The sequence below is a fragment of the Podarcis melisellensis genome (genome assembly GCF_964234715.1).
Source record: "Podarcis melisellensis genome assembly, chromosome: 3".
NCBI lineage: Eukaryota > Metazoa > Chordata > Lepidosauria > Squamata > Lacertidae > Podarcis > Podarcis melisellensis.
Window position 1 is genome coordinate 42739554 of NC_138530.1, and position 19468 is coordinate 42759021.

General features: G+C 42.2%; 1 protein-coding gene across 5 annotated transcripts in view; it reads right to left on the reverse strand.

Annotated features, from left to right (window-relative positions):
* KIF26B (kinesin family member 26B) overlaps positions 1-19468 on the reverse strand; it is a 270354-nt gene that overhangs the window by 50876 nt on the left and 200010 nt on the right. For all 5 annotated transcript variants that reach the window (XM_081905777.1, XM_081905776.1, XM_081905778.1 and 2 more), the window contains 5 exons: positions 16293-16499; positions 15089-15182; positions 12194-12456; positions 10218-10401; positions 6771-6930 (listed from right to left, as the gene is read on the reverse strand). In XM_081905777.1, coding sequence (XP_081761903.1) covers positions 6771-6930; positions 10218-10401; positions 12194-12456; positions 15089-15182; positions 16293-16499 — 908 coding nt within the window. The remainder of the gene's footprint in view (positions 1-6770; positions 6931-10217; positions 10402-12193; positions 12457-15088; positions 15183-16292; positions 16500-19468) is intronic.

Genomic DNA, 19468 nt, shown 5'->3' on the forward strand with positions numbered 1-19468 from the left:
GCCGGCCCCCACGGTGTGGCACCCAGTGCCAGTCACATTTCATTGTGTTTGTTGACTGAACTAAAAAGTTTCATGAGCCCAATTTTTATTTTTTTATTTTTTAAAACTCATATTTTTCTCATTTTGTCACCCCCCCCAGTGATGACACCCAGACCAGCCCACACCCGCCGCACCCCACTTCCTCCTCCACTGAAGCCAAGTGTCAGAGCAGAGGAGCAACATTAGGAGTCACAGAAGAAGAACGAGAAAACCAAAGGATGCACCAAAAGGTCCTAGAGCCAGGGAGAATACTTGTTTAACAAAATCTCAGCCCAAGTTAGAGGCATTTTCTGTGTCTTCCTGGAAGGGCTCAATAGTCGGTGTGGATAGGTGGGGCCGTTCAAAAGCCTGAGAACCCTACACTGTCTAGGGCAGCCTTTCTCAACCTGTGGGTCGCCAGATGTTGTTGAACTACAACTCCCATCATCCCTAGCTAGCAAGGCCAGAGGTCAGGGATGATGGGAGTTGTAGCCCAACAACATCTGGGGACCCACAGGTTGAGACCTGCTGGTCTAGGGAGATGCTCAAAACTGCAGTTCTGTGGCTCATCATATGGGCAGCTGTGAGGAGAGCCAAGTGCTTCTAGTGCACTGACAGGTACAACATCACATATTCTGTGACCCAACAAAGCTCTTTCCAAGCACACAGGCGATAGCACAAGAGTAGTAAAGCAGTTTCCCCTCTTTTCATTTCTTTTCCTTAACTACATCTCCTGCCTGACATCATTTTTAACTCGGCAGAACTTCAAAGCATCATAGGATCAAATGTTACTCAAACAAAATGCCACTAGACATACAATTCTTCCTATGTATCCTGTTGGAATGGATTCTCTATGCACCTTCCTATGTGTAATAATGTTCCAACCAAGAGCCTGCAAGCAAATCCATCCACTTTCTAAGCCTGAACCACTTGGCTTGAACAGGAAGAGAAGGTACCTCACATAGAGGGAGAGCCTGAACCTGGCCCCTGGGCCTGAGGTCCACACCTCTTCTGTGCTGCAATCCATTTTTACAGAGTATTGCACCACAAGATGAAAAATAAATGCCGTTCCTCTATAGTTTGCTTATAGAAATGCACCCCAATGTAGTCCCAAACCATGTCGATGGGTACTACTGGGGGTAAAAAATGCAAAAGGATTCAAATGCATCTCCAGAATAAAGATTCATGCACTAGAATAAATTTAAACTGATGCTATTTAGTAAAGGATTCATAAATTCTTACACTTTTCTAAACGCATCTCTTGCATTCCAAAAGTCATTATGCTGTATAAAATGATTATTTCCAAAACAGCATTACCATGAATTATCACCATTGCTGCCTAGCAACGAGCATCTTTTCTTTTCTTTTTTTAACACTAAGCTGTATAAACTAGTATCTGGAATTTGTGCAAATGTGTATTCATTTGAGGGCCACAGAGACCCATTCATCTTAGAAATCAGACACAGATAATATAACACATTTAGAGAAACAAAGCAGCAGCAACCATTTCCACACACATCTTAGTAAAAATCTTCTCATTACTGCCTTAACTAAGTTCTGTAAAGCTTAGTTATGACAGACTGCCTTTTTTTTTAATCTTCTCTTGAAGTTAGTGGGGATTTTTTTTAGAGCTTGGTATAGAAACAATGGACCCTTTATTGATAAAGCTTCATGATGTAAATGTTTGTATTGGTTATACCTAGAGCAGGCTTCCTCGTTCATGTCAATAAATGAGGCAATGTACTGATTTGAAATGTGTGCAGGAAAAGTGAATCCTCTGAATTTGAACCTCTAGGTTCCAAATCACGCCCAGACTCACTCCTTGGGCGTCCAAGCTCAACTCCTAACCACCCATGAGCCCTTCCTGCCCCCTCTCCTCCTCCTTTTCCTCACAGTGGCCACTTACATATCACACACTGCCAAAAAACTGGCTGCAGATTTGCATAAAGTTTGCATATGATAATTCATAGGGACAGATACAATTTTTGAAATAATGGTTATAATGAAACATAAATATAGTGCATCTCACCATAGTGCAGAGGACTGTGATGAGGTGACCTGTGTACCTCATCAGTTTGACGTCCAGGTGCTAAACTATTGGTGGCCAACTTCCAGACCCTTGATTCTTGATCCATAAATTAGTCTTGGACTGGGCAGTTTTCAAAGAGAGGATTTCTTCAAATAGAAGGCTGTCCTATGTGAAGGAGGATGAATAATGCTCTACTTTTCTCTGCCCCAAACGTGACCACTAGCAGTGGGAAGAGTGTGCAATGCAATCTCCCACTATTCCCAATGACCCTCAGTGGTGACACAAATGAGCCTTTGTGCCACAATTAGGGGAGTAATGGCCTTATCCTTCTCATTAAGTCCAGGGAGTGTCTCCTCAGTTGTTTCTGTGCAGAGAGTTAGAGGGATTTTTTTAGAGGAGATATAGGCTCTTTGTGAGGCAAAAGTTAATCGTCCAAGTTATTCTGCTTGAGTGCTAAAGGCCCTGTATCATTGTCCATATCGGGACACCTGGGTCTTTTTGCTCTTCTCATTTCTGGGATTCTTTGTATATCAACAGGGCCTTACTTTTGGGTCAAATGGTAGAGTTCCAGTCCAGATAGGTCTATAGCTAACTTGTGGGTGGCAAGGAGATAGAAAGGAGGCTAAAGAGATTAAAAAACCCCAAACCAAGCAGAATTTTCCTTTGATGTAGTCTCTTCAGCAATGGCAATTCTTCCTCTCCCTCGGTTTGTTTAAAATATTTGAAAGGTTTAGGGGGATCAGAGGAGTTTAAAAGGGCTTTAAAAGATTAAAAGGTTGTGAAGGTTAAAAGTCCTTAAAATAAGTTCTAGCAGTGTGGAGATATAGCCGACAGGAAACCCAGGTTGTGGCTACAAGACAGTTGGGTTTCGTTAAAACTAATTTACAACGCTGGGGTTGCCGGAACAGATAGAACATATAAAATAACATTGCTTTCAACAAAAGAATAAAAAGGGAACAAGAAGGGGGGCAGCAAGGCAACCGCCCATCATCTTGTAATTAAAAGGAATTTTGCAAAGCTCTGATAAGCACGTCCTACCTTGGCGCCATCTTAGGAGCTGACATGAAAAAGCAACAAATCAATCTCTCTCTCTCTCTCTCTCTCTATATATATATATATATATATATATTTGTTGTTGTTGTTTAGTCATTTAATCGTCTCCGACTCTTCATGACCCCATGGACCAGAGCACACCAGGCACTCCTGTCTTCCACTCCCTCCCGCAGTTTGGTCAAACTCATGCTGGTAGCTTCGAAAACACTGTCTAACCATCTCGTCCTCTGTCATCCCCTTCTCCTTGTGCCCTCAATCTTTCCCAACATCAGGGTCTTTTCCAGGGAGTCTTCTCTTCTCATGAGGTGGCCAAAGTATTGGAGCCTCAGCTTCACGATCTGCCCTTCCAGTGAGCACTCAGGGGCTGATTTCGTTAAGAATGGAGAGGTTTGATCTTCTTGCAGTCCATGGGACTCTCAAGAGTCTCCTCCAGCACCATAATTCAAAGGCATCAATTCTTCGGCGATCAGCCTTCTTTATGGTCCAGCTCTCACTTCCATACATCACTACCATAGCTTTAACTATATGGACCTTTGTTGGCAAGGTGATGTCTCTGCTTTTTAAGATGCTGTCTAGGTTTGTCATTGTTTTTCTCCCAAGAAGCAGGTGTCTTTTAATTTTGTGACTGCTGTCACCATCTGCAGTGATCATGGAGCCCAAGAAAGTAAAATCTCTCACCGCCTCCATTTCTTCTCCTTCTATTTGCCAGGAGGTGATGGGAACAGTGGCCATATTCCCCATACTACATTCTACTCATGAAAAAATAAGCTGATTCCCAGACCATCTGCGGACCGGATTGAGAAAGCGATTGGGCCGCATCCGGCCCATGGGCCTTAGGTTGCCTACCCTTGGTTTAGAGGGAAGACACTCCAATGAAAATTTCTGATACTATATTTCTCTCTCTCTCTCTCTCTCTCTCTCTCTCTCTCTCTCTCTCTCTCTCTCTCTCTCTGGATGTTTTAAGATGGTCTGTATCTGTAATGCCCAATAAAGCTTTGGAGAAAGAAAAGGTGGCACAAATGTTTGCAACATTTTCATGGGGCTACAAGTGCAATCGGGGAACCAGTGCAAAGAGTGTATAGGCCATAGCTGTCAACTTACAGATTTGAAAATAAGGGACCAGCAGCCTTGAAAATAAGGGATCAACAGCCAAAATAAGGGACCTGCAGCCTCACCTGTTCCAGGCACTCCAGTCTTCCTGTCCTCCTGCAGTCTGGTCAAACTCATGCTGGTAGTTTCGAGAACACTGTCCAACCAACTTTGTAACCAGAGGTCCAACTGAATAGAATCTGAATCACATGCACCACAAGGCCTATGCAGCCTCAACTTAAGATGGCTCCCCGGCCTGGCTTTGCACTGCAAAGTTTGCAGCAGCACGTGCAACAAAATGGTGTCAGCATTCAAAAAACCCTTCAGCTTGCATTAACCAGCCACACACAGCCTCCCCCCCTCGCCACGAGATTGCCAGTCACACACCATTTAAGTCAACCAGCTCCTTTCTTTTCCTCCATAAGTCAATCGAAGGAGCCTCCAAAACAAATTCAAAAGCCCCACCACCACCACGAGATCTCCTTTCCTTTTCCCCCACCATGTGCCCCCGCTCCAGACAGACCTTTTTGCCGGCAAGGGTGAGTGGGCCGTCGATGACGTATCCATCTGATTCCGATCCGAGCACTCAGCATAGGTATGTTCAACTTGTGAGCCCCTCTGAGCCAAAGGCAGAAAGCCCAGCCAGCAGCCAAATGAAGCCTCAAGGAAAACCACCGTCACCTCTCCGCTGGGAAGCGCTGAGCAAAGGCGAGTCCCCAGGCAACGCGGCCGATTTGATCAGCACAAGGCATGCAAGCTCCACCCCCCAGTCGTTCTTAGACTTCTTATTGGGTGAGCAACGCAGCCAAGCAACACAGTTGGAGCCTCCCTCCTCCCTGGCCGGCAGGGAGGGAGGGAGAGGAGCTGCTTCCTTTGAAATTTAAGGGACATCATTTAAGAGACATTTAAGGGACATCCATCAATAAGGGACAGCAGCGGGACATGGCGCTGGAATAAGGGACTGTCCCTTCAAATAAGGGATGCTTGACAGCTATGGTATAGGCTCCAATTAATGTAAAGCGCTTTGCAGGTTTCCCACCACTTCAGTGAAGTTGACACTGGGCACTGTATCTCAAGCTCTGTGTGCTCTAAAGTATATCCTTGGGACTGCTTCTATACGATGGCTAACAAGCCATATGAGCAGGCCAAATGTTTCTTTTGGGAATAGATTCCGTAACAGCTCACTGAGAGAAAGCTTTGTGTCTCTTTTCATGAGATAGATGCAAACATGAACAAGTGTTCTGGCACCTGTATGTCTGCAGAAACCCAGAAGAAGTGTAGAATAACAGCTGTGAATCACAGCAACAAGAGATATGCCAGCATGAGGAGTGGAAGACATTTTGGGTGGTGCTTTTCTCCCTGTCCAGAAAAACAGCTGTTTACAACTTAATCAACATCAATGTTCTGATAAGTTTAGCCTAATTGTGTACGCCACCCCTCTCTCTCTCTCTCTCTCTCTCTCTCTCTCTCTCTCTCACACACACACACACACACACAAACACACACACACACATTTTCTTCAGCCTGCCTTTATTCAGGCTCAAAGGGGGAAAACATGCAGATATTACAGAGATGTTTCAACTGATATTATCAAAAGCCTAATCTAGAGGTATTGTTTTTAACTTCAAAGGGCTAGTGAAACCACAACATTTTGTTGTGTGGAATGATTTTATTTCTTATGCTACAAAAAGAATACAATGAGACCCCATTTATCCCGAAAAGTATGTTCAATTTGGAAAATTAATAGTGGGCAAGATCATGAATAGAAATTATGATAAATGTTAACATATAATTTGGTACTTGTGGGGTTCAGTTCTTGTTATTACTGTTTTGAGGGTTTCATTACAGTCAAATGGTGTATAAACTTTATGAAATAAATTAGCAATATGGGACTAGAAAAGGGTCTTCTGTTCAATATTCAATGTTATTATTCTGTATGTGCTGTTTGCTGTTTATAGCTTTGTCTCATAAAAGTTGCATCAGCATCATAAGCAAAAAGATCAAATTTCTGCAGCAGCTCTGGCTGACAAACAAGATGAAGCAAATCTAGGCCCTGCAAATAAGCCAACAACATTTATGAAAAATTTGTATCCCACTGCCTCGCACATACCTGTGTTTGTCATTTCACACTTGAAAGAAAAGAGACTCAGCTCTCTTCCGAATGATAAAAAGCTTCTATGGAATACCTAATCACCTGAAGGTGATCCTTACTACTTATGGGCAAGCATCCAAAAGATTGTTGAATGAGACTAAGTAGATCTCTCTTGGTACTGGAAAGGCAAGTCTCCAAAATGAATCTTCTCCTGTGCTTAATAGCTGACAGATAATATGCAACCACGTACTGCCCTACTGATTTTTATAATTATTTTCCCTGCCACTTCTTGAACAGAGCTGAGGATATTAATGAATATATTTTGGAACGATACACTGCTCTCCCCTCTAATGGCCTCTACAGCCTCAGCAGATGCTGTAACACTCCAACAGTTTGACTTTACCCCCAATGGCACACTCTTCCATTGTCTCTTGAGACCGACGGATGCCAACAATACAGAGAGAGCTGACACAGTGAGAGATCACTTACTTGTATGGAATGTGTTTGCTGCCATTGACTAGGGCTAGGATCACATTGCCCAGTGCAGACAATGAAAGACAAAGTCCAGAGCCTCCTTCACGATTTTTGCTGAGGGGTTTAACACAGCTGCCCAGGTCGATGAGGTGTAAGCGGCTACGGCCTCCTGACACTGTTAGAGAAGAAATGAGAGAGAGGGATATTAAGAGCCGGCTTTCTGATTCTCATAGGTTAATGTAAGTATGGTGTTGGAATATATAACTCTGGAATACGATATGTGGTTTCCTGGGAATAAGGCCCCTTGAAACCATGAAACCAATGGGTTTTAAGACTGGAGATACAGAGAAAGAAAGAAAGAAAGAGAGAGAGAGAGAGAGAGAGAGAGAGAGAGAGAGAGAGAGAGAGAGAAATTAATGATCTTTATAACCTACTGAGTAGAGACAGCAAAAACAAAGAAGCCAGCATTAAAGCAATAACAAACATGAGAGTTAAACTCATTCCTCTCAACCCTTTCTTGTTACTAACCCCAACTCCTCCATATGTAGGCAAGTGAAATTGCCTGTTGTTTTAATACAGTACTTCATTTTCCTCTGTTATTGCCTCTTTTAATATATGTGCTTGAATTCCACATATGCTTAAAAAAAAGTAACGCAAGAGACACTACCTGATAAGACAGGCAGTTTTTAATTTTCACTTCTTAAAAAGCTAAAGACCATTACCACTTGATATTCCTCAGTTCAAAAATGTCTGGCTTCTGAATATTTCATAAAAGTATTGTTGGAAATGCTGACACACTACTTAAAGAGGCCGGTGTTCAATGTGTTATATGCTCAGAAATAGAGTGCCATCTAATGTGAGCATGAAAGGGCATTATTCAACAAATTTTCATGATTATAAATGTCATTATTTGTGTTCCGTATACACACAAAAAGCATTTGAGAAATACTTAGAAATTTAATGTATCTGATAAACTATATTTTGCTACCCATAGTTACTCCAAAGTACAAAAGAAAAAAAGGTACCGTAGATGTTAGGTTCACGGAAGCATAATGTTTTATTTATTAATTTTAAGAATTTATACACTGCTTAACATCATGGCCTCTAAGTGGGATACAGTAAGTTTACAAAAGATAAAATAAAGATAAAATCAATTTAAATTAACCATAAAATCTGAAAACTTGCTTAAAATGCTTGCTGAAATGAAAAAGGTCTCCCCAAAGTTCATCCGGGAGGGGGTCTGTCTGATCTTAGTCAGGAAGGCGTACCACAAAATTGGGCCTACTATACTGAATACATATGAGCCACATGTCTGAGTCATGAGAGTGGCCACTACCAGTGACATGAGGGTGGCCACTACCAGTGACTCCTCCAAATACCTCAATAACTGGGCAGGGATATAAGGAATCAGGCGGTTCTTAGTGTATCCTGGACAGAAGTTGTAAAGTGCCTTGTAAATTTATACAAGAACCTTGACCTTGATTTGGTAGCATATGGACTGTGAGTTCAAGGTTTTATACACCAGCATTGGTATGCCATCTTGAATATAAAGAGTTGTTTCCTTGGATTGCGGATTACAAAACATTGGCTGGGAGATTAGGCTTTGCTTATAATGTTAGTGGTCAATTTTGTAATGTCTAGCCCTGCCCTCAGACTACTAGATTCTCAATGAACTATTTGTTTTTGAGAGCATGGCGTGTAGTACAAATGTTACAATTAAGTGAACATGTTACACTAAGAAATGGAAGTCAAAAAAATAACCCTGGGTGATATCCAAGGTTATTCTTAGTCTGAGTTCATTAATTAAGTCCATTATTTTCAGTAGGTCTGCTTTGAGTATGACTTAAATTGGATATCACCCACTAACAGTTTTGAAGAATTGGCACCTATTTATTTATTGTTAGATAGATAAGATTCTGCTTCCAACCGTTCTACAACATTCTATTTATTTATTTATTTCAATTTTATACTAAAAAATGTTACTGAGCAGCATTTTAAAAAGAAATTAAGGGGGGCTAATCACAACTAACTTTAGACTAGAACAGAGCTTATCTCAGGCTCTAGCCAGCTCAATAGGTCTCCCAGAGGGGGAATATGAATGCAACCCAGGGGGACTTTTCTTTGATATAATTTATCAAGCTTTGAGAAAATGATAGGATTTCTTCATTTAATTGCATTAGAAAGTAATTACAAAGTGTGTGTGCGCACACACACATAAAAAACATAGAAAAGTACATGACTTTAATGGCAATCTCCTTAAAGCGGGCCATTCTCATTCCTAAAAGATTACGCATCCATAGTCCTCCTTTTCCCTGAAGGGGGGAAGGTCAATAAGCCCATTGTGAGTTAAGTTCTGTCTGGCAATTCTATGTGAGTTATTACTGTAATGCATACAAAAAAAGATATCAGTTGCATGATATGTTTGGACACTTTGATTCATGTACATTGTATGTGTACTATGATACTGTGTTTATATTTATGTTGGGTGTTATTCAACCGATTTATAAAAATCAGCAGGTCTACCCTGTGTATGACTAATGCTGGCTATCACCCATGCATGTATGTATTTGTACTGGATAATTTTCTGAATCAAAAACAATCCAAAGGACTATTAACAACAAAAATATTCATTCAAATTCCTATTAGAGGGCATCAGATGTAGCAATTCAAACTGACATAATACAAAAATTGCTAACCTTTGGGATTAAGTGGTTCAGTCATTTAATGATACCCATAAAGGAAATAGTGGCTTTTCAAGTTCCCAAGGGAATAAGGAAGCCACCCTTGGTGGTAAGAGAGCGGATTTCATTTATTAGATCTACTGAATTAATGCCCCTATTTTAATGCTGCCAGAAGAGAGATGCCTTTGGTTGTGCTTTTAGTTTTGGCGCAGTCAAGTAGTAATCTGGAAGACAGGCAGCAGGTTGCAACCAAGTAAACAGAGGAAAGGGGAGGCAGTTGCAGGGCAGGGAGAAAAGTTTTTCAGTTGGAAAAGAGTTACTTAGCCTTATGAGCCAATGCAGAGTTTGGAGATTTATAGGGTAAAGTGACACGTCTGAACAGACATTTCATGACATAGTGTGGCCACAGTGGTTCATGTATTGGAAACATTGCAGCTAGACTGCTGATGGGGGCAGACTGTCACCAGCCCATAACTCTGGTACTCGAAAGCTTACACCACAAGACCAGGTTCAAGGATATTGTATTAATTGATCCCTTATAGCCCTGGATGATCACTGACATCTTTGCAGGAGTCAGTACCAGTGCCCTGCTGCATGGCTCAGGTGCATAGCTCGTATTCACCAGGAGCTGTGCATTCAGCATTGTGCACCCAGTTTTATGGAACTGCCTTGCATATGCATATGTGGACATTTACAAGGGTGCCACTGGAGATGCATAGTCATTAAAACAACAACAGTATATGCATATCTTAGAAAAAGATAGGGAAACAGTGGAACTTACTTCCCCCTTTTCCACTCTTCTCCATTCGGTACTGGTAGATGTGCAGAGTGAAGAGCATATGGGAATTCTTGTGATCTTCCTCCCGGCAATCTTGCTGGCTGCTACGACGCGAGGCAATGGCTGCATCGAGGAAGAAGGCAGCTTTCTCTGCAGTAGGAGCTCGGAGTTCGCTTTGATTCTGCAGCTGCAAGGCAACCGGCAGGATACAAACCACATAAAATGTGCTTATTGAGATCCAGTACCAGCAAGGTACTTTCTGTTAGCACCACCAAAATACAGCATGCTCAAGATTAGGGAACATCCTGCTTTGCAGAACATCTCTGGCAAAAGAGAATCCCCATAGTGGAATCCCTCCACATGAACAAAACCCAAAAAACGAAGAAGCAAGGTGTTTCACTCTAGATCTGTGATGCTGAACCTGGTGTCCTCCTTTGGATCTGGTTTTTGTTTCTCAGACCCAGTTAGGCTGGTTTTAGTCACTGACACTTTAGCTTCCATCTGCCTTCAAGGTGACCATCAAGCAAGCCTACCTCCACACTTCCCTGTTCTTTTCAGTAAATATGTTGAGAGGCTGGATGTCTTGTAACGGACAATGTAAGACTCCCCCAACCCTTAACAGTTGCTTTGCAGATCTGCTTTCTCAAAACCTTCTGCCAAGTCCAAACTAGGTGTGATAGTAAACACAGGGTTCCTGCTTAAAATGACAGCTGTGGATATAATTTCTATTTCCCCGGAGATCAATCAATCCTGCTTTCCTCTATCCCTGCTGCACATCATTTGCTGTTCCTTATGAAGAGTGGGGAAACATGGAGCATCATAATGTCAGGACATGTGTATGTTCTGTTAGAACAGAAGTGGAAAACCTGTGGCTGTTGAGATGTTGCTAGACGACAACTCCCAACACCCATGACCATTGGCCATGCTCAAGATCATCTCCATCCCTAATCAGAATTCTAACTTGTCCTCTAACTTTGGTGTGCTTAGTTATCATACATGCTTGCCAATAAACTGAAGTCTGATGTGTAGTAAAAGGGGCAACTTTATATTTTCTGCAGGCACTGAATAAAGCTTTGAACGATTTTTTGGCATGATTCTCTATGGACTGCACAAGTTAACTGAAACCCCGAATGAAGTCTGTGTGGCCCTTTGTGTTTTCAGGATTTCTGAGTATAATTAATGTTTACTTTCTCTCTTCCTCTTTTGCTGGAAATCTCTCCAACACATTCAGTGCAAGGTAAAATCCCACACCATAAGGGCAGTAGTCACTGTATGCAAGGAACAGTAGGTATTTTGTTTCAGATGTGAGGACTACAAGGAACTCCTGCCAGCAAGGGTGCCTAGAGGATTTAGCCATAATTTAAAGGAGGGGCAGGGAGTCAAACGGCTACTGCAGCTCATGTATCTTTCAACATGGCCAGGAAGTGTTGTGTTGTTTTTTTAAACCAGTTGGGTGTTCCTATCCGAAGAACACTGGGAGTTGTTCTTGGCTTGGCCAGGGCTCCCATTCACAGCTTGGCAGCAATTAATAAGTAGCTATTAATACTTCCTACAACATTACTAAGCCTAGTACTATAAATAATGTAGTTTGTGAAGATATAAACAGCCATATTATTGGCCTCCAGCTATTTGTGCAATATTGTAAATATTTTAGTGTGTTGTTATACATTGGAGAAATTATTATAGGAAGGAGACAAATTTTGTTTGATCTGAATCCTTTCACATTTTATAGCAAACAGAGGTCTCTGCTCAACATCAAGTTATGCCAAAGGCGCAAATATTTAGGCCAGGAGAGCAGATGGCCCCTGCAGCTGCAGGTCATAAAGTTTCTTGTGTGCCTGAGAGTAAACACTTCCAAGTCAGAAAAAGTTTGTGCTTAGAGTTGTTGGGTGTGTTTTTTTAAAAAAAATTGAACCCATTGTAGTAAAAACATGACACCACTTGGTATATGTCATAACTTAAAAGAGTTTTGTATTCACCTGCATGCCACAAATTGGGTCCTCACAAAGGTAGACCCCAGGAGACTGGCCGTCTTGTAAGCTGCCTGTTGCCACCTCTGACAGCAAGTCTCTCAGGTTTTCTTCTTTTCCCCACACTTCCACTGCTGAGATTCGGACAGAAAACCGGGCTCCTGTCTTCTCTTTCCGTTCATTAATCAACTTAAACAGCCAGGATATGGCGCAAGGGATTATGCCAAGGTTCTGCATGGAATCATCCTTTCCAATCATTGTGTAGGATTTTCCTGTTTGGAATGGAGTAGAGAAAAGGAAGATAATGACTGCAAACAGAAAATGTGAAGAAAGGAACCCTATGAGTGATCTTAAAATATTGCACATCCTGATCTGCAATTATGTGTTGTTCAGTGGTATTCACAACTGTGTCCAGTCAATGGTTGCCCAACATCACTTCTCCCCTCTCCTCCCCCCATGCATGGTTCATGCCCTCTCCAAATCTGCTCCTAAGGTTTGGGGGACCACCTAGAACAGATTTAGGGTACATGCAGGGGAAGGAAGGTGCAGAACTTTATGTTGAGCAAGGGGAAATCCTTGCACTGATTGAACAAGAGACTTAGCACTATGTTGGATTCCGCCCTTTGATTTGGAATACACTTGAAAAGTAGTTGCGTGTCGAGGTCCCCAGGTCCACCCCAATAACTCACACATCACACAGAATTTTTTGTTTAAGATTTTTGGCATAATTTTGGCCACAACTTTATTAAAATACAAATTTGTGAGTGGTTGCTTAGGCATTGGTTGCGACTATCTGCCCCCACCATGGGGGACAGACTGACATTCCGCACGATGCGAAAGTCAGAATGGGGGAATACACTTGGGGGTTACACGGAGCAGGGAACCTGCCCTCACCCCAAATGCAACCAGGAGCTCATTGCTATGGCCCGAGCCCCCTTGACAGAGTGGACAAGCAATAGTTAGCCCCCAATTCCTTTAACGGAATCCCTTGCAGCAGCAGCATTAGAGGGGCAGGCACAGCCAATCCATGCCCCTCAACCAACCAAACCATAAACCAATGCCTAACCGCAACCTTACAAGTTGTGACGACTTGCTACGCAGTAGGCAAAAACCAAATGGCCCCAGCCAATCAGCCAGATGGACAAAATTCCACCAGGCCCCCGCTCCAAAGCAGACGACCCCATGACAGGCATAGCAAGGTCAAAGCGAACAACCCTATTCTAGGGAGGGAGGGACGGGCAATCCGATGCACGGGCGAAAAGAGGAAGCCCTAACCTCGTGCAAGGAGTTTTAGCATTTCTGGCTGTCAATCAATAAATGGCAACATTAACTTCTTCCCAACAACAAGGGAAGCCCCAATCGCATCAGTGGCCAACGATCAGTTAGCCCGCCCCCAACTTTGGAGTGTCCTGGTGGCCCCCACCGCAACACGTACTCTCCATGAAGGAGAACACGCTTTGTAGCTATTGACTGGATATTCTATTAACTTTTCAATTTCATTTTTGTACCTCAGTCTTCTGTTGGTAAAACTGGGCATGATACAACCTACTTTTAATTGTAAAACTGCAAGTAAGGCTCACTGCTTTCATTTTCATGTATAGGAAATATGAATCAGCATACAAACAGAGTCCATCCACATAAAATTTACAATCCCAAGTTAAAGTTAATACTAGAGATAAAATTTCCGAATGGTATATCCATTCAAGTGGTAGACCTTCGGATACTGCCAACCATGACAATGAGAAGGTTTTGAAATAATATTCTTTTAAGCTGATTGATCTGTAAGTGCAGTTTTTATTATTATAAACATTCATTATCTTGAATGGATACCATTTTCTCAAACTAATACTGGCCACTAGTGTTCAACCATAAGCACCCCATGGAATTTAAAAGTGGCTACTACCTTCATCTAATCATCATGATTTTAAACCATTATTATAAAACAATGGTGAGGAGCAAGTGGGGTGGAGAATGACACATCCCCCCACCCTGGTCACTGTTAAGTATTCAGGGAATACATCAAAATCCAAGGAAGTACAAGAGTGACTGATATACAGTGGTGCCTCGCAAGACGAAATTAATTCGTTCCGCAAGTCTTTTCGTCTTGCGAGTTTTTCGTCTTGCGAAGCACGGTTTCCCATAGGAATGCATTAAAAATCAATTAATGCGTTCCTATGGAAACCGCCTTCAGACCAGGTCCGGGGACAGTCTGTCCCCCGACCTCTTCTGAAGGCTGGCGGGGGGCGAAAGTCTTTGCTTCCCCCCCCCGCCTGCCTTCCCGGGACAGCGGAGACTTTTCCGCTGTCCCGGGGTGATCTTAAAATGCTGGCGGGCGGCAGCGAAGGCTTCGCTGCCGCCCGCCAGCATTTTAAAAGCCCCCGGGACAGCGGAGACTTTTCCGCTGTCCCGGGGCGATCTTAAAATGCTGGCCCCCGGGACAGCGGAGACTTTTCAGGACCTCTTCTGAAGGCTGGCGGGGGGCAAAAGTCTTTGTTCCCTCCCCGCCTGCCTTCAAAAGCCGTCCGGGATAGCGGGAAGCGCTTCCCTGCTATCCCGGACCGCTTTTAAAATGCTGGCGGTGGGGAGCAAAGCCTTTCGCCCCCGCCGGCCTTCCTGGACCTCTTCTGAAGTCCGGAGGGGGGGGAAAGGCTTTGCTCCCCACCACCAGCATTTAAAAGAGGTCCCCGAGATTTTCCTATGGGCTTTCATCTTGCGATGCAAGCCCATAGGGAAAATCGTCTAGCGAAGCGTCGCAAAAACCGAAAAACCCTTTCGTCATGCGGGTTTTTCGTCTTGCGAGGCATTCGTCTTGCGGGGCACCACTGTATTGAAGGAAACAAGATACAGGAGGTTATAGCTGACAAATTCCTTCTATATTGTCCTTTGAATATGGAACTTACTAACCTAGTTTGGTGTGTCCAAAACAAAATACACATCCATCAGCACCGTTCACCACAGACTGGATCACTTCAGCTACCGTTCCTGCACATACTTCGGCCTGTTATAATGGGGAAGAATATTATATATTCATGAGGAAATGTGAATATAAATGGGATTATCAATATCTTGCTTAAAGAAAACTAGGTTAGATTTGTTGTTGTTAATAACAGTTTATACGTTTGAATAATATTTTTATCCATATACTTGAAACAATTTTTGTTATAATAGTTTAACAAAATCTCTAGGAAAAATATGATGAGGGTTAAAACAGCTTCAAACCAGGAGATGGCTGGTTTCTGCTAAACCTCCCCCCCCCCCGCTGCAAAAAATTATCAGCAACAGAATATTTTCCTATCTCCTACCTCATTTTTATGATGTAGATTTTTTAGATACTACATTACAGTTGGGGGCAGGTGTTTTACAGAAAAGATCATAGCCTTCTCATTATGACTATCACTACTAATGAGAACAGATAAATTAGGAAGCATTATAAGACTGCAAAACTGAGGGATGCTTGAGTTACATACTCAAACAGATGGCCAAGGAGAAAGAAGGTAGCAGGTAGGCTGAAACCTGAAGCGGTTGAATTTTACATACTGATATTGATTTGTTTTGCTCCATACATACACACACATTCCCACACACTTGTTTCAGACTAGACATTTTGAATTGGGTAAGGAATGCGGGTGGCACTGTGGGTAAAACCTCAGTGCCTAGGACTTGCCGATCGCATGGTCGGCGGTTCGAATCCCTGCGGCCGGGTGAGCTCCCGTTGTTCGGTCCCAGCTCCTGCCCACCTAGCAGTTCGAAAGCACAATTAAGTGCAAGTAGATAAATAGGTACCGCTTTATAGCGGGAAGGTAAACGGCGTTTCCGTGTGCTGCACTGGTGCCGGTTCACCAGAGCAGCTTCGTCACGCTGGCCACGTGACCCGGAAGTGTCTGCGGACAGCGCTGGCTCCCGGCCTCTAGAGTGAGATGAGCGCACAACCCTAGAGTCTGTCAAGACTGGCCTGTACGGGCAGGGGTACCTTTACCTTTAAGGTTTTAACATTTACTATATACGCTACAAAAGAAATTCATTCTTGACCTGATATTAATATATAATGAAGCTTCTGAATAACAGTAATGCAATTCTTTGAACATTATCCCCATCACAGTTTGCCTACCTGAGATGCGTCTTGAGGGAAAACGGCATCAAACGCAAACATCTTGGGTGGCACTTGACTGCTCCTTTTTTGGAAGGCATTCTGGCCTCCGCAGGACAATGGGTCATACAGAGTAATTTGCTTCTTACGAGGATCAACCTTTAAGAAGGAGCTGGATTCAGAGGAGTCCCTGGCCAAGGTAGAACAAATGCGGACCATGACCTTCACCTATAACCAAACAAAGGGTGGGGGCAGGGAAGGAGAAATCCCACACATTTCATTAGGCTATATATACATATATCAGCAGCAATTATAATTAGACTCTTGAGTACTTTGTATGAAAGTGATAAAATACAAAGTTTTGGAAGCAGGCTGGTTTGGAACAAAATTTTGGTAACTGAATGTTTCTTGTGATATCACGCATTGCACTCACTCCAGTGATATCACCAATGTATCTAATGAGTGAAGCACTGCCCTCATGCTCAGTTTCCTTCATGCGCCCTCAGTGATGCATCAAATAACCAATTTGATTAGCAATGTACCACTGTGATGTCATTCATAATGAGGTTCCAAATTGGCTGAGATTGCCAGGTGACTTATCCATGGAGAAAGAAGTAACAGACAGGAAGAAAAACTGTACAAGAATTTTTATTTTAAAATTAAATTAAACAGGAATTTTTATTTTAAAAAAGCTGAATTTTCATACACTCAATGCTTTTTCAAAGAATGCAATCCTATACTCACTCACTGGAGAGTAAGTTCCTTTGAACTCAGTGTACAGAGTTGAACTGTTAAGACAAATTTGTACCACTCTTAAATAGTCATTTTCAACCAAAAATGGAAACTGGAGAATATTCAATGCAAGCGTTATTTCCAGTAAGTGGCCCTATCAGCTTGTGTTGCATTTGTTTTGCATCAAGGGAGGGGAAAATCCCCCCAAACTCTTTTTTGATAGGTGTACCTTCTGCAACAAATGCTGTAGAAAATAAGATTGAATAGCTCCTCTTAATCTCTTTGGTTCACTACCATGTGAGATCAAAATATATCCCTCTTGCTGGGATTTATTAATACATTAGAAGACAGGTCACACCAAGAGGGTTGTTTAAAAGAAATCCATGCAGTATATTCTCTTGGGGTTTTTGTTTTTTGTTTCTTCTTCATATATGAAGCCAACAAAATCCCACATTGTCACATGGGAAGCTTTCTCTTGGCACCGGTTTGCGTAAGGCTCATTGAATTTTATGAGATGTCTTTAAATGTTTTATGTTTCTTGTTATTGATCCCAGCAGAGTTACACCTGGGTTATACCACAAAGCAGAACTCAATCTATAATTCTTATTATTTCTGATCTTTTCAGTCCTCAAGCTCCGTCAAGAATTTTGAAGTCCACTCGCAGTCCACTTAGGCTACTGTCTTGGTGTCGGAATATATTAAGCATATCAGAAATGGAGGCTTCAGTGATCTCGGTCAGCAGTATTTGCAGCTCTAACCCGCACTGCAAAATTTCATTTTGGGATTATATAGTTGCTTATGTGATACATAAGGCTGGAGCACTTTCATTTTGAGCAGTGTGTCTTTGTGAACTACTTGTCCCATCAGTCATTTTGGCACATTTTATTGGACATGCATTGCATGGGAAGGGGGCTGGCAGGAGTCCACTGTCCATGGAGACAGAGGCAGAGCAGAGCTATCAAGCTATATTAGCAGTCTATCAACGTAATGGCAATTGCTGACTATAGGCACAGACTTATTGGAGGTTAATGAAGAGTAGGCTTTGTAATTCCTCATTGCCACTGCTTTAAATAACAGAAAGGAGCATAAATTTGTGCTGAGAGCAGCCGCAAAATTGAATGGTGCAATAAAATCTATATCTTCTTATGACTTACATACATTTTCACACAAAAGAAGCTTGTTGCAAAGGAGTGGGAAATGAACATCATAAACAAATACCGCTAGATACTGGGATCTTATTTCTTTATCTTCACTTTGATGTCATTCAATCGGTAGAGTTCAAGGTATCCATAATTTTGCCAGCACAATTAGGATGAACATATGGGAAAATGTGAGTGTTCATTTTTAAGACTGCATTTTTTAACCCTCTGCATGCCAAGCAGACTACTGAGCTGTAGCCCTTGGTTGTAAAAGATGCACCTGATGCAACCCCCCCCTTTATTTCAACTCTTCTTCATCACAAAGCCTACACCTTCAAAGTGATCAGCCTGTTCCAGAGCAATAGCTTTCTTCGCATGCTCAAGGGCACTATGTTCAAGTTCTTCATTTAAAAGCAGCAGCAACAACAACAACAACAACCCAACAGTTGGTTAAGTTTTGAAAAGGGAAATCAGAGGGCAGGATCAAGGGTGTTAGGACCTATACTTGGGGCCAGATGAAGCAACAGAGGGCCACATGATAATTCCAATCTCCATGGTGTTGGAAGGTGTTGATTCCTGCATATCAAGCTGCTGTTAAAGAAGTAGCAACAGGCTACGACCTTTTTAAACGTCAGTTGGCAACCATATCCTCTCCTCAACCCACAAAATGCTTTCACACATTCATGATTACATGCAAAAGCAGCATCTGTCTAAAGCCTGTCTCCATGTTCTGAAGCGACAGTGATAAAATTGGTACAGTACTATGAAGTAGGTACACCCAGAGAGTGTGTTGATGGGTTGTTGTTTTTCTTTCACTTCTCTTTTCTATAAAAATGGAAATAAAAACTGGTCGCCCTTTTGAAAGGTCGGTGACCCTTGGGTCTTTGTAATACCTTCAAAACATTTCAGAAAAGGTAATTATGCTGTAATTCTTTTACAATTATTATTCACTTGGTGCTTTAATGCATCATTCTCTTTCTTGCTTTTCATAAAAAGTTCATGGCCTTAAAGCATTTCAAAATACACTGGAGGGAGAAAACAGATGTAAACACATTCAAACACTAAGATATTCACTCTTGCAACTTCATCTGCTTGAATTCCATTGCTACTTATCATGAACAAAATTTATTATGCTTCTTCAGATAATAGTCTTTTAGAACACTTGAAAACATGAAATCATAAGATAATCAAAAGTTGTGTAAAAAAAGAAACCCATGAACTGCAGTGTCACAAGTTCCAGTAACAGCCAGATTACAAGAGTAGGGGCTGCAACAAAAGTATGTATTAACACAATATTCCTTTTAACACATAAGGCACATGGTCCTC